Source organism: Condylura cristata, unplaced genomic scaffold (genome assembly GCF_000260355.1).
Source record: "Condylura cristata isolate star-nosed mole 26May11 unplaced genomic scaffold, ConCri1.0 scaffold00008, whole genome shotgun sequence".
Taxonomy (NCBI): Eukaryota; Metazoa; Chordata; class Mammalia; order Eulipotyphla; family Talpidae; genus Condylura; species Condylura cristata.
In genome coordinates this window covers 27,741,486-27,753,641 of record NW_004567109.1, presented here as the reverse complement: position 1 = coordinate 27,753,641, position 12,156 = coordinate 27,741,486, and the positions used below count along the sequence as shown (strand labels likewise).

General features: G+C 47.1%; 1 protein-coding gene across 1 annotated transcript in view; it reads left to right on the top strand.

Moving 5' to 3' along the window:
• FAF1 (Fas (TNFRSF6) associated factor 1) overlaps positions 1-2,553 on the top strand; it is a 305,387-nt gene extending 302,834 nt beyond the window's left edge. Inside the window, exon 19 of the mRNA XM_004678989.2 lies at positions 2,289-2,553. Within this exon, the coding sequence (XP_004679046.1) occupies positions 2,289-2,372 (84 nt within the window). The 3' untranslated portion in view covers positions 2,373-2,553. The remainder of the gene's footprint in view (positions 1-2,288) is intronic.
• The last annotated feature ends 9,603 nt before the right edge of the window (positions 2,554-12,156 follow it).

The window sequence follows — 12,156 nt, the reverse complement described above, 5'->3', positions numbered from 1 at the left end:
AAGAATTCTGATCTGTTTTAAAGGTAGTATAGTGATATTTAAGTGGTTCAAAAACAGAGTTCTATATTGACTTTTTTTGTTGTAAATTTTGTATTTTACATATTAAGGTATTTTTGTCTTTGAGTTCTTTTATGTCATCTGAATGTTTTCCTTAAAAGTATATAAAATTGTGGGCCCTCCCTGGTGGCGCAAAGGGTTAGGACGCAGCACTATAAGATAGTGCAGCCACTTCAGTGCGAGTTCAACCCCCGCCCCAGAGCTGACCCACATAGCACAGCAGACCTCTCCTGACCCACCCGCTGCTCCCCTCAGCAGTGTATTTCATCAGTCGGCCTGTTCTGCTCCCCACTCTGTTTCTGGTGAATCCTCTCACCGCCCCTGCACCTCCTGCTTGTACCCCAGTTCTGTATGAATAAATAAATCTTTTTTTAAAAAAAAGTATATAAAATTTATAAACTTGGATTCCTTGTGAGGAAATTGGGTATTTTTCTGAACCTCTAACCTTGCCTATTGACAACTCAGGCAAGATGGAAACTGGGCCCGAGATTCAACCTCATCTGCTTACTAGAATATCTTCTTGCTGGTATGCACAATTCTGGCACTATTTTGATTTTTTGGTATCTCCCAGCAAACATCATATTTACAAACCACAAATAACAAAGTAGAAGATGCCGGAAGAGCTCTGGCATGTTAATTAAGAACAATAGCGGAAGCAGCTGGACAGAAAATGCCAACTAGTAGGAGGCAGAGGCAGCATAGCTCTGTTTGTTGACAGAAGCCAGCGCAGTATTGTACGTTAATTGGGGAAGTGGGTAAACATTTGCCAGCAGCTTGCCCCCAGTGCATTGGAAGACAGACAGACTAGCCCTTCCCACCGCCTTGCCAGCCCATCTGTCCAGAACCCAAGAGATAGCCAGTATAGCGCTTCTCTCTGGGTTCCTTATAAGCACAGAAGATTCTGGAGGCAAATGTGTCTCCTTAATGACCCTCCTGGGCATACCAGGTTTCCACCTGGATACAATCGATAGTGTACCTCCTTCAGCTCGCCAGCCTGCCTGTGACACTCATCCCCCAGAGCTCCACCTCCCTCTCGGGGTAGGCGAAGACCGTGAAGCCATCTCATTAGGTGTGGCTTGAGTTGAGCAGAGGACAAGATTGCCTGCCTCTGGTGCTCATCCACAGGGCCCCAAACTCCCATATCTAATAATGGGCTGCCTGGTCTCCTGTCATGCACTCTCAGAGCTGCCCACTTAGCTATGGCTGACCGTCTTATAGTGGCTCACACACACAGCAGCCATCATTGAACACCGGCTCTGTGCCAGCCACTGTGCTAATTATATATTTTTTCTCATTTAATCCTCACATCAGTCCTGCAAGTTGATACTAACTCCAATGTCACAAAGCTAATAGCCAACACAGCTGTGATTTGAACCAGAATATTTCTGGTCCCAAATCCCACTGTCCTTTCCACTAAACCAGTATTTCCCTTTTGATAAAGAGGAGAGTTTTGTTTGTTTCTTTTTCTCACCCAACTCAGAAAACCTGCTTATCCCATCCCTGCTCCAGCCTAAGTGCCCATAAACCTGATTTAGAATCCCTGTGATTAGCCAACTCTCCCCCGAGCCAAAAAGATGTTGTCTACCTTTATTTTCTGTAGTTCATGTTCTAAAACAGTGACTTTATTTCTAAAACAGAGTCATGTGATGCTACTGGTTCATTTTTTTCAAGCTGTATAGCCCCTGCTCCCTCCTCCCAATGAGGAGATCATGATATGCCTCCCGCTGGTGCCTCTCCTCAGCAGAGGAGATATTTATCATTGTAGTAAGTAGATTTGGCAGGAAGGTCAGCCCCCAGGGTTAACCCTTATGTCACCAGGAAGATCCTCCCTACTGTCAGGAGCTAACCAGTTATTTCACCAGCAGCCATTCCTCAGGACCTCCTGTTCTGCTGGCCTAGCTGAGCTCTGCAGGGGGCGAGGCCCCTACACATGCCCACAAGGAGGCCCAGAGGCTCCTGAACCACGTCCTGAGATCAAATGCTAGCTTCTCCACTCAGTGATGAGACTGACCTCTCTGAGCCTGGTTTCCTCACATATAAAGTGGGAATACCAACACCTACCTACATCACAGGATTATTTTGAGTATCAAATCAGATAATAGATGTGCAAACACTGGCAGATTGGCTCAAGTAGATAGTAAGCTCAAAATTGGTGTGCCTGGCTAGGATCTGAGTATCACATGGAGAAAATAGTGTTTGGTCTTTTGAATATGTGTTTTCTTTCTTTTTAGGTAACCCAGCTTGACCCAAATAAATCATTATTGGAGGTAAAGTTGTTCCCTCAAGAAACCCTTTTCCTCGAAGCGAAAGAGTAAACACGGCCCAGCGGTGGAACCAGCCATTCCTTGACAAGCCAGAGGCCTGCCTCAAGAGAAGGGCTCCTCACCAACCCACCTACTTGCTCGGCTCACTCAATTCAAATGTCACACTTCTGCCTCTTGCAAGATTGCTGGAAAAAAAAGTAATAATAAACATAGCTACTTAAAATTTCCCATCCATGAGTGTATGTTCCCCAGCCCTCATTATAGAGAATTATAACTGCACTCTCCCTTACCCCTTTCACCTCTCCCTTGTTCAACATTTACCGCCCTATTGGAGTGTGATCAATCACTAAGTGGGACTTTTACATCACTGTGGGCCACTGCCTCCCCACAGGGCTAGGAGTTCTGCTGTCCTGTGATATCCGGGTGCTGCATACTCCTCACAAGCCAGTGCTTCTGCACCTCTGCCTTTTTATTTCCATGACTGGGTTTCTACTTTGTCATCTAATTTTAAGTGGCATGGGGAAAAATTCAAATGCGACTTTTCAGCATGGAGATTAAACATTGTTGTAGGTGGGAAAGCATATCATTTTTGTGGGTACTTTCTTCTTTGCTAATATGTAAGGTTACGTTTGAAGACGGCAGCTGACACATATACAGGACATTTACTTATGGCAGATACCTTGGGTCTCCAGGTTCCATCTACGAGATATTTGCTGTTCACTGCAGCAGGGGAAACAGCACAAGCCCAGCAGTTCAGGGTAGTGTGAGAGGACTGGTACCAGGACGTCAGCATCTGGCCCAGGTGCATGGAGGAGCTGCTCTTAGGTTGGCATTGAGCAGCTAGACCCTCACAGACTCCAGAGCACCTTAAATGCAATTCTCCCCTTCTCTTCTCTCCCTCTATTCCATCACACTTGGACCTCTCACTTGGTGTGTAAAGTACTCTCTCTATTGCAAAAAATATGGTCAACCTCCTGCAGACTCTAAGCCCCACTGTAATTGGATCTTATTCCACTATTTCATTCTTTTGATGTTTTGTCATTAACATTAGATATTGGACTCCTATCTCAAATGAAAGGGCTCTCATTCCATGGCTGAAAATTCTGATTTCATGTCCTTAAGGAGAGCAAACTTGGGAACTCAACTCCAAATGACATGTGTTGCCTGAACCTGCATACAATAATTTGGGTTATAATTTAGTAAATGTGGGTTTTACTAATCTATGGACTTGGGCTTTGGAGTTTAGTTCACGGAAGCACTGTTTATACCTTCACAGCTAGTGATTTCTTTTGAATCTTAAAATGTCTTTCCATATTTTTCTGTCACCTGTGATCTCTATCCCAGGTGTGGGGCCCTGATTTTGGCATTTTCTACTTGTTCAGAAGTGCTGGATTCTCCCCGTGTTCTGAGCTAAAGGGTTCTCAGAAGACTAATGGAGGCCTGAGATATGCCTGGTAACTTCCTTCTCGCAGATGGGCACTGGCCAGGAAAAGTCCACCTCACATCTGCTCTGATGCTCCAGTGAGGGACCTCTCTAACACTCTCTTAGCAGATGTTCCTAGCAGACTCCTGCTGTATCTGTGTCCCCAGGTGTTCTCTGGCCTGAGAGGTCTCTCCAGGGAGGCTGAAAAGAAAAGAAGCGCACTCCGGAGGGAGCACCGTCTGAGCACTGCCTCTCTACTCGCACCCTCCTAACTAGGGGCCCTCAGGACACTCTTTTCCAAGGCTCAGAGGCACCAGGGCACCAGTCCTTCTTTTTCCAGGTCGACCTCGTGCTGAAGCTGCCCTGGAGAAGCTACAACCCTGAGCTCAGGTCACTCAGGAACAGCAGCCAGGGCATGGGTGGATTTGAGGGAGGAAGCTCTGTATCTACTTGCTTATTTATTTAGCCTGTTCCATCTGATTTGGGTTTGACTTCATCACATTGTTCCCTCCTAACAACTTCACTTCTGTTTTCCAATAATACAGACGTTACTCTGAAACCAATTTCGTACAAGTTCTTAAATGCTACTGGAATGTGTTTGAAGTTTACACACCTCTTTCCAACCCGGTCTTGGAAGGTGGTTCTCCTTGCTCAGTTCCATGAATCCCTGTCCTGTAGGCCCCACTGCCAGAAAAGGTCTCTGCTCGTTGTGACTGTTCACTCGTCACATTCTGGTCTGTGGCACTCCAGAACCAGAGACAGGGTGATCTCCTGCCTTTTCTTATAAGTACTGCATTCAATGACTGACTGACATAAAGTTAGGAACCAAGAAAATATCGAGTGTCACCACCACAGGAATAGCATCGCCCTTTGCAGTCCTTCCTGCTGCCTTTGACCTCCTTGGGCTTGATCTCCTAGCCTCCAGACGCCATGAGCTCATCAGAGTATTTTCTCAATGTTCTCATGCCCAGCTGTTTATAATGAAGTCCTAGGATCCCTTGTCACCCTGCCCCTCCCCCAGTTCACAGTGTTGTAGTCACCTCCCCAGCGGGGCTTTGGGACATGAGTTTGAAGGGTGAAGGAAGCGCTGCCAGTTTTCCCCTGTGGCAAAGCAGGTGCAGCTTGCAGGTGTCTGGCTGGGCACGGCACCGGCTCCGGCCCACCAGTTCCACGGGACACACAGGTGTTCGTCCTCGAATCGGAGCATCCACAGCCTGAGTTGGGTGAGAGCAGCTGTTTTTGGAATTTTTCTGTATGAAAATAGAATTTAGGCTTTTATAGATTTACTTGGTGGGTTTTTTTGTTTGTTTGTTTTAAGATTTATTTATTTATGCGTACAAGAGCTGGGGTTGTAGGCCAGAGGTCCCAGAGATGAGAATACCCACTAGAGACAGAGGGAGAAGAACAGGCAGATTGACAAAGTACACTGCTGAGGGGAGCAGCGGGAGACAGGGGAGGTCTGCTGTGCCATGTGGGTCAGCTCCCTGGCCAACCACTTGTGCCATCAGGGAGGGCCCAAATTTACATGGTAACATTTTGAGAACCATAAAGTAAGTAAGTGTACAATTGTGCTAAAAGTACTACTCCTAAAAAATAGACACACCGACTGGGTATACTGGCCATTGGAGTGGGTTTTTTTTTTTTTTAAAGATTTATTTATTTATTCACATAGAACTGGGGTACAGGCCAGAGATGGGGAGGGTGAGAGGCTTCACCAGAGACGGAGTGGGGAGCAGAACAGGCAGATCTACGAAGTACACTGCTGAGGGGAGCAGCGGGCGGGTCAGGAGAGGTCTGCCACGCCATGTGGTCACCTCCGGGGCAGGCGGGGATCGAACTCATGCGGAAGTGGCTTCAGCTTCTTAGTGCTGCGCTTTAACCCGCTGCGCCACCAGGGAGGGCCTGGAGTGGGTTTTAAGGAGGTTGCAGAGCCCTAGCAGGTGCCCGCAGGCACAGATGCTGTTCATTTGTGCGTAGGAGGAGTCCTGACTGTCGCAGTGAGAGCATCAGTGGTGACATGCTCCCACCACCCCTCTGAGCCCCTCATCACCCGCCCTGGGATCTAAGGTGGAATCTTAACATCAGTCCAGGAGTAACTCACATAGGCATTGAACTTCACATCCTATGTGACCCTTGCAGGTGCATTATCTCATTTGATCCTTTTAGAAAGCCTCGGCGGGAGGAAGATCTACACGCTCACATGCATGCCAGAGACTTCCTGTTTCAACATTGGTTCTGTCACTTAATAGCTGTGTGACCTTAAAGTGAGTAACCTCTCAGTACCTCAGTGTTCTGGTAACATTCAGACAGCCCTTTGCAGTTCACCACACCTCCATACAGCATCACAGTCCACTGCAGTGAGGGAAGCAGGCAGAGATGGTCATGCCATTTTGTGCCTGAGCCTCAGAGCACTGTGGCTACACAGAGTCATTTAGAATGTCAGGAGAAGAGTCAGGACTCAAACATGGGGCCCAGATTTTCCTCTCTACACCTCTTCCACAATGAAACAGTAACTTTCTTGTCCAAGAATGGATCTTGGCATCTTCTATAATTGTGTACAGAAAGTTAAATTTTCATAGAGGGAAACTTCATCAGATTCTCAGTGTTCACCAAAAGAACACATGCAATATCAGACTATTTTGGAAGTTGAATATGTCCATCCTTTTCATCCAATTTCTATCTGGAAGAAAACAAGTCCCCTGCCTTAAACTTCCCGCCACACTTAGTACTTCTTGTCTTGAATAATCTGCTTTGGAAGATGACACTTAAGAACCCAAACTGGCCACACATATCCTCTCTGCTTCTGAAAATTTGCTCTGAAAGGAAACACCAATAAAAGAGAGTTGCCCTCCAGTCTCTAATTCTTTGGTCTACTAACTCTTGCTCTGTGCACTATTAGCTCTGGTGAGAGCTCTCTGGCTGGAGAGGTGGTTAAGAGAATGTGTGATTAAGAGAATGGCCTCTATAGTCATCACCTAGGTATGGGCTCCCTCTGCTTAGTGGCATTTTACCCTCAGAAAGTCACTTTCCTGTGTATCAGTTTTGTTTTGTTTTGTTTTTTAAGCTACAAAATGGAAATAACAGTACCTAGAAGAGGTTTGTGAAGATTAAATGAATTATCATTTAACTGTTAGTTAACATGTAAAAAGTTAGAGTAGCTATTAGGTGGTCTATAAAAGGAAAGAGGCAGGTGATAACAGCAGTGAGAAGTGGAAATTTAAGGAGAGAACACAAAATACGAAAAGAAGTCTAGTAGCAATGCTCTAGAGCCCTTCAGAGAAAGAAGGTCAGAGAGCTCTGTACATGTCACTGTGTTACTGGTGTCCAACAGGATACGCCTGGGGCATCATGGGAAGGAGAGAGGAGATCTAATAGAGGATGTGCCAGTATCATGCTTGAAACATTACACATTACCTCATGTCACCCCACTATAGCCCTGCTAGGTGGGTGATCAGTATTTTGAAGGATTTTCAAGCTCAAAGAGGTAAAGTGACTTACATGAGTGCCACAGGTAATCAAGAGCAGTTTGGAACGCAGACCTTGGACTCCAGAGCCCCTGCTGTGTTTACCTAATGCCAAGACATTTCAAATAAGTACAATAATAATAACCCTTCTAAATGTTGGTGGATACTAAGAGGAGCAAAGCCATATTTGTATAGAAAACTCAACTCGCCAGAAGGAGTCATTCTCCAATGTATCAGGAGCCAGACTTGAAGAAATGTCTTATTCTAAGCACCCAGTGATTTAGAAGGAGCCTATGGCTTCTCTCTCTGATGTCTCCCAAATCCATTCCCTGTTCCTTCATCCTTTATCCCACTGAAATTTCTTCCCTCAGACCTTCAGCTGGGTTATAAAACCACCTCCTAAGTGATCTCCCTTTTCCAGCCCTTCTTTCTAGACCAGTCTCTGACAGCTATACAAAAAAGCCTTCTAAACACCTGCCAAACTCTTGCCTTGGATTTAAATCTGTCATCTCACCCCCCACCTGTAACCCAGCCATGCCTTGCACACACATCCTGCGCTACCTGCAGTCCCCTGAATGCACTTCCTCTGGCCTTCACACTATTCCTTCTATTCTGAGAGCTCTTCCATCACCGCTAGACTCACCCATCTTTCACTATCAGTCGAGATGCCCCTTTCTCCCAGATGATTTCCCTGGCCATCTCCACTGCACTTCTTCAGGATAGGTGCCTGCGCTGTGTGTCTTCAGCCCTAGGCTGCCCTTCTTAGAGCAATGGACCATCCTGACTGTAACTCTCAGCTCACACGTCCTCGCCCCCAGCCCCTAAATGATCTCAATCACTTCCTGTCTGCGAGGCCTAGCAAAATGACCAGTACACAGTACACAAGCAGTAAAAGTTGGATTTAACAACTGAATTTAAACAAAGAAATAATGTCCATGTAGTAATAATGTGGTCACTTTCCATCTCTAACACCCAGCTAACCTGAGAACACTGTGGAGGCAGATACTAGATCTTAATCATCTGTTTACTTCCAGATCCAGCCCAGGGTCTGGCATATAACAGTCAGGCACCCAGTGGTTACTGAGCAGTAAATTAATTGGAGCTGGAATAAAATCAGCTGGAATTGCTGAGAAGAGACAAAGAGTAAAGGAATTGGTGTTGAGTAGCTAGGTAAGCCCTGGGCAACACTAAAGTCTTCTCCTGCCACCCACAGAATTACTCTGAAGTCATTACTAATAGTGTCCTTATTTTATAGGAAAACAGGTCCAGAGAAACTCTGTTACTGCCCCAGAGACACACAGTAGTCAGAAGAGGAACTGAGCTTCCTCTGATCTGCACCGAAGCTCAGGCCCAGGCCCGCTCTGTTCCCTCCTCGGTGTAGTCCCACCCTGAGCTGCTTCAGTAGCGGTCACCCCTAACCCCAGATGATAGAGTGTAACAGAAACCCTCACACACTTGTCCCTGCCTTCCAGGACTATGCTTCTCTAGTTTTCCCTCACCTGTCTGAAGGCTTCTGTCTGTCTCCCCAGTGTTTTCGTGCTCTGCTTGCCTGTAAGATGTCAGCAAACCCTGAGTTCTTTCCTCTGTCTTCTGCTCTTCTCAAACTAGGTAAGTTTACATAAGAGGTTCTCTGTATTTTAAAACACCCCTTAGATTTTGCCTCAGATATAAACTCCGTGAGGGTAGGGTTCAAAATGTGTGGTTATAAAGTACTTATAAGTTCTTAAAAAGGGCTGTTGAGGGCCTTCCCTGGTGGTACAAAAGGTTAAAGTGCAGCACTATGAAGCTCTCTGCAGCCACTGCAGTAGGAGTTTGACCCCTGGCCAGGTAGATGACCCACATGGCACAGCAGACTTCTCCTGGCCCGCCCACTGCTCTCCTCAGCAGTGTATTTCAGTAGATCTGCCTGTTCTGTGCCCCCCTGGTGAATCCTCTCACATTACCCCCCTCACCCCCCATACCTCTGGCCTGTGCCCCAGTTCTGTATGCATAAATAAATCAATCTTTTTTAAAAAGCTGTTGATATTATAAAGAACTTTATAGCATATGTATTGTATGCTAGACTAACTGCTCATTTGCTCCTCAAGACAACCTGTGAAGTAGGAGCTGTTACTGCCCTTACTTTATTGGTGAGCAAACTAGGACAGGAAAGACCAGGCAATTTGCCCAAGGTCACACAGCTAGTAAACCCAGGAACCAGGATCCAAACAGGCAGTTTGACTCCAGAGGTCAGGTGACTGCCACTCCATCCCACTAGTTCTCCTACAAGAAATCTCCTGGAATCCCCAGGACAAGTTTGGGGTCTCTTGGAACCCTCATTTGCCTGGTAGCACAGCACTTGGGCCTTGCCATGATTATTTGCACAGAAGTCTCCCCCTCTGGGCTGTGACAGGCCTGTCCCCATGAGGCCTGGCTCAGGACACACACAGTAAATGTTACATGAATGAACTACAAAACTAGCCTAAGAGACGGAACTGGTTGTCCCTGCTTCACACTTTCATAAACTGAAGCTCAGAAAAGGTAAATCAGGGCCCTCCCTGGTGGCACAACAGGTAAGGAGGCAGCACTGCAAGCTGGTGGCAGCCGCTTGGGTACGAGTTCCACCCCCAGCCTGGGAGGTGACCCACATGGCACAGCAGACCTCTCCTGACCCGCCCGCTGCTCCCCTCAGCAGTGTACTTCGTTGATCCACCTGTTCTGCTCCCCTCTGTACTCTGGTGAATCTTCTCACCACCCCTGCACCTCTGCCTGTACCCCAGCTTTAAATGAATAAATAAATCTTTTTTAAAAAAAAAGAAGAAAGAAAAGGTAAATCATTACCCAAAGTGTTGTAGCTAATATATAACACCTTATCCAGCTCTCAAGCAAAAAAAAGTCTCCATCAGTTATTTTCACCAGACCAGCATTTAATGTAAGAACTAAATGCCCAATCTGTGTTATGGAGAGTAGGCCAACTTTGAGTGACCTGTTCATCACTTGGGCCATCTGTGAAACAATGGATTCTTCACCTCTACTCCCAGGCTGAAGGGGACCACTGATTTCTGGGATCAATACTACGACTCTAGGGTATAGGAACGAAGAGGAGACCCCCAGTCTGGTGGTAGGAAAGGACTCTGGAAAGTGGTGAGCCCCAGCCAGCAGCTCTGGCCAGAGTCCATTCTGTAATAAATGTGCCTGCTAAAGCCTGACCATCTGGGAGCCCAGAGTTGGAAAATAGAGGCATCCTCGAGAATCTGCAGAGCCTGCCCTCTGGGCTCAGGTCTCCTACCCCTGGGAATGTGTCTGCCTTGCTTGGGCACCCACTGGTAACATTTGCTTTAGACTTTCCTGAGGAGTTGGCAACAAGGTGAGTCTTACTGAAATTTCTGCTTTGAAAGTCAGGTAGAAGATGATACAGAAACCAGGTGGGGAGGCCAGATGTAGGCGCCCAGCCTCTGGTGGAGGGGGTCACCATCCTCCTAGCTGGGTCTACAGGCTTTTACTCATTTCAGATCCTTCCCAGACACAGCAGATCTGCCTTTCCTCGCCCGACACATGGAACAACTGAGGCACTGAGCAGTGAAGGGAAATGCCCAAGGCCCACAACCACACAAGTGCCAGTGAGGAGCTAGCTTGTGTAGCTACCGCTGTGGGCCTCAGTCTCTTCATATTATGACATGCTAGGGAAGGTTATAGGCCCAGAGGGAGGAACATGTCCTCTGGAATGAAAGTGGTACTGTGCCTTGGGGCCACAGAACCATCCCTTGCCTTTGGGGAACCCCACAAAGATTCAACCGTGCCAGACTCTGCCCCCAATAGTGGAAACCTGAGGAGAGACATAAAAGTGCTTCCCAGAGCTGGGGGGTGGGCCCTGGGCTGGGCTGCTGCTTTCTCACTGGACCAGAACCACTTTGTGCTTCCTGGCAACCATGTTCTACTTAACAGAGCCCCTGGAGGGGGTGGTAGGTATATTGGGTGAGGTAACTTAGGGACAGAGAGAAGGCAGAGTCCCTTTGGGACCTCAAACACCCCAGGTCTCTGAGCCATGAAATCCATTAGAAGCCTGGTTCTGGAGGAAGCAGAGGTACCTCTTTGTCACCAGCTCCCAATTCCCCAGTCTTCTTTTCAATGGAAGCAAAAAGACACTGAGCAAGAATAGTTTTCCTCCCAGGAGTAAGGCAAAGAAAGAAATCCATTCACTGTTATTGCCTAACAAATAAGAACACTCAAAATACCTCAAATGTTTATTATGTATCAGACACCAGGAAGAACTGTACATGAATTGTGTCACTGAATTCTCACAGTGACCCCATAAAAGCACAGTTTTTGCTCCATCTTACATAGGAGTAAATGTGCCAAATGGGAGCCCCAGGCCAGTTCAGATTCCACACTGGTAGCACAGCCAGGCTTTGTGAGCAAAGGTACTGTGGACACTGAACAGGTGATGCCACACTCTTGATCATCCGTGAAGGCACAAAATGGTTAGTGGGGGGTAGGGGAGTGCATAGAAGAGCATAAGAACCCCCCATGAGAAAAGAAGAAAAGGAGTCCAAAACACAAAAGGAAATGCTCCCTTCCTTCATCCACCTCTGCCCACCCCAAGGCCTCAATTCAGAAAGCTGGGAATGGAGAAAGTGGCCTCAGCTCTACCTCCTAGTTTTCAATCACTCTTTTCTATAGATGCAAAGAGTAGTTCTCCCAGTCCAGTCCAGTTGCATGACCCTGGGAAATTACTTGTTCTCTGTGCCAAAGTTTCCTTTGATGTGAGTTGGAGATGATGGGAGAGGCTGTGTGGCTAGAGAGCACCCCATGTGAGGGCCCTCCCTGGTGGCTCAGCAGGTTAAGGTGGGCACTAGGAAGCTGTCTGCAGCCACTGCAGTCCTGCCAGAGCGGACCCACATAGTGCAGCAGACCTCTCCAGGTCTGCCAGCTGCTCCCCTCAGCAGTGTATTTCAGTGGATCTGCCTGC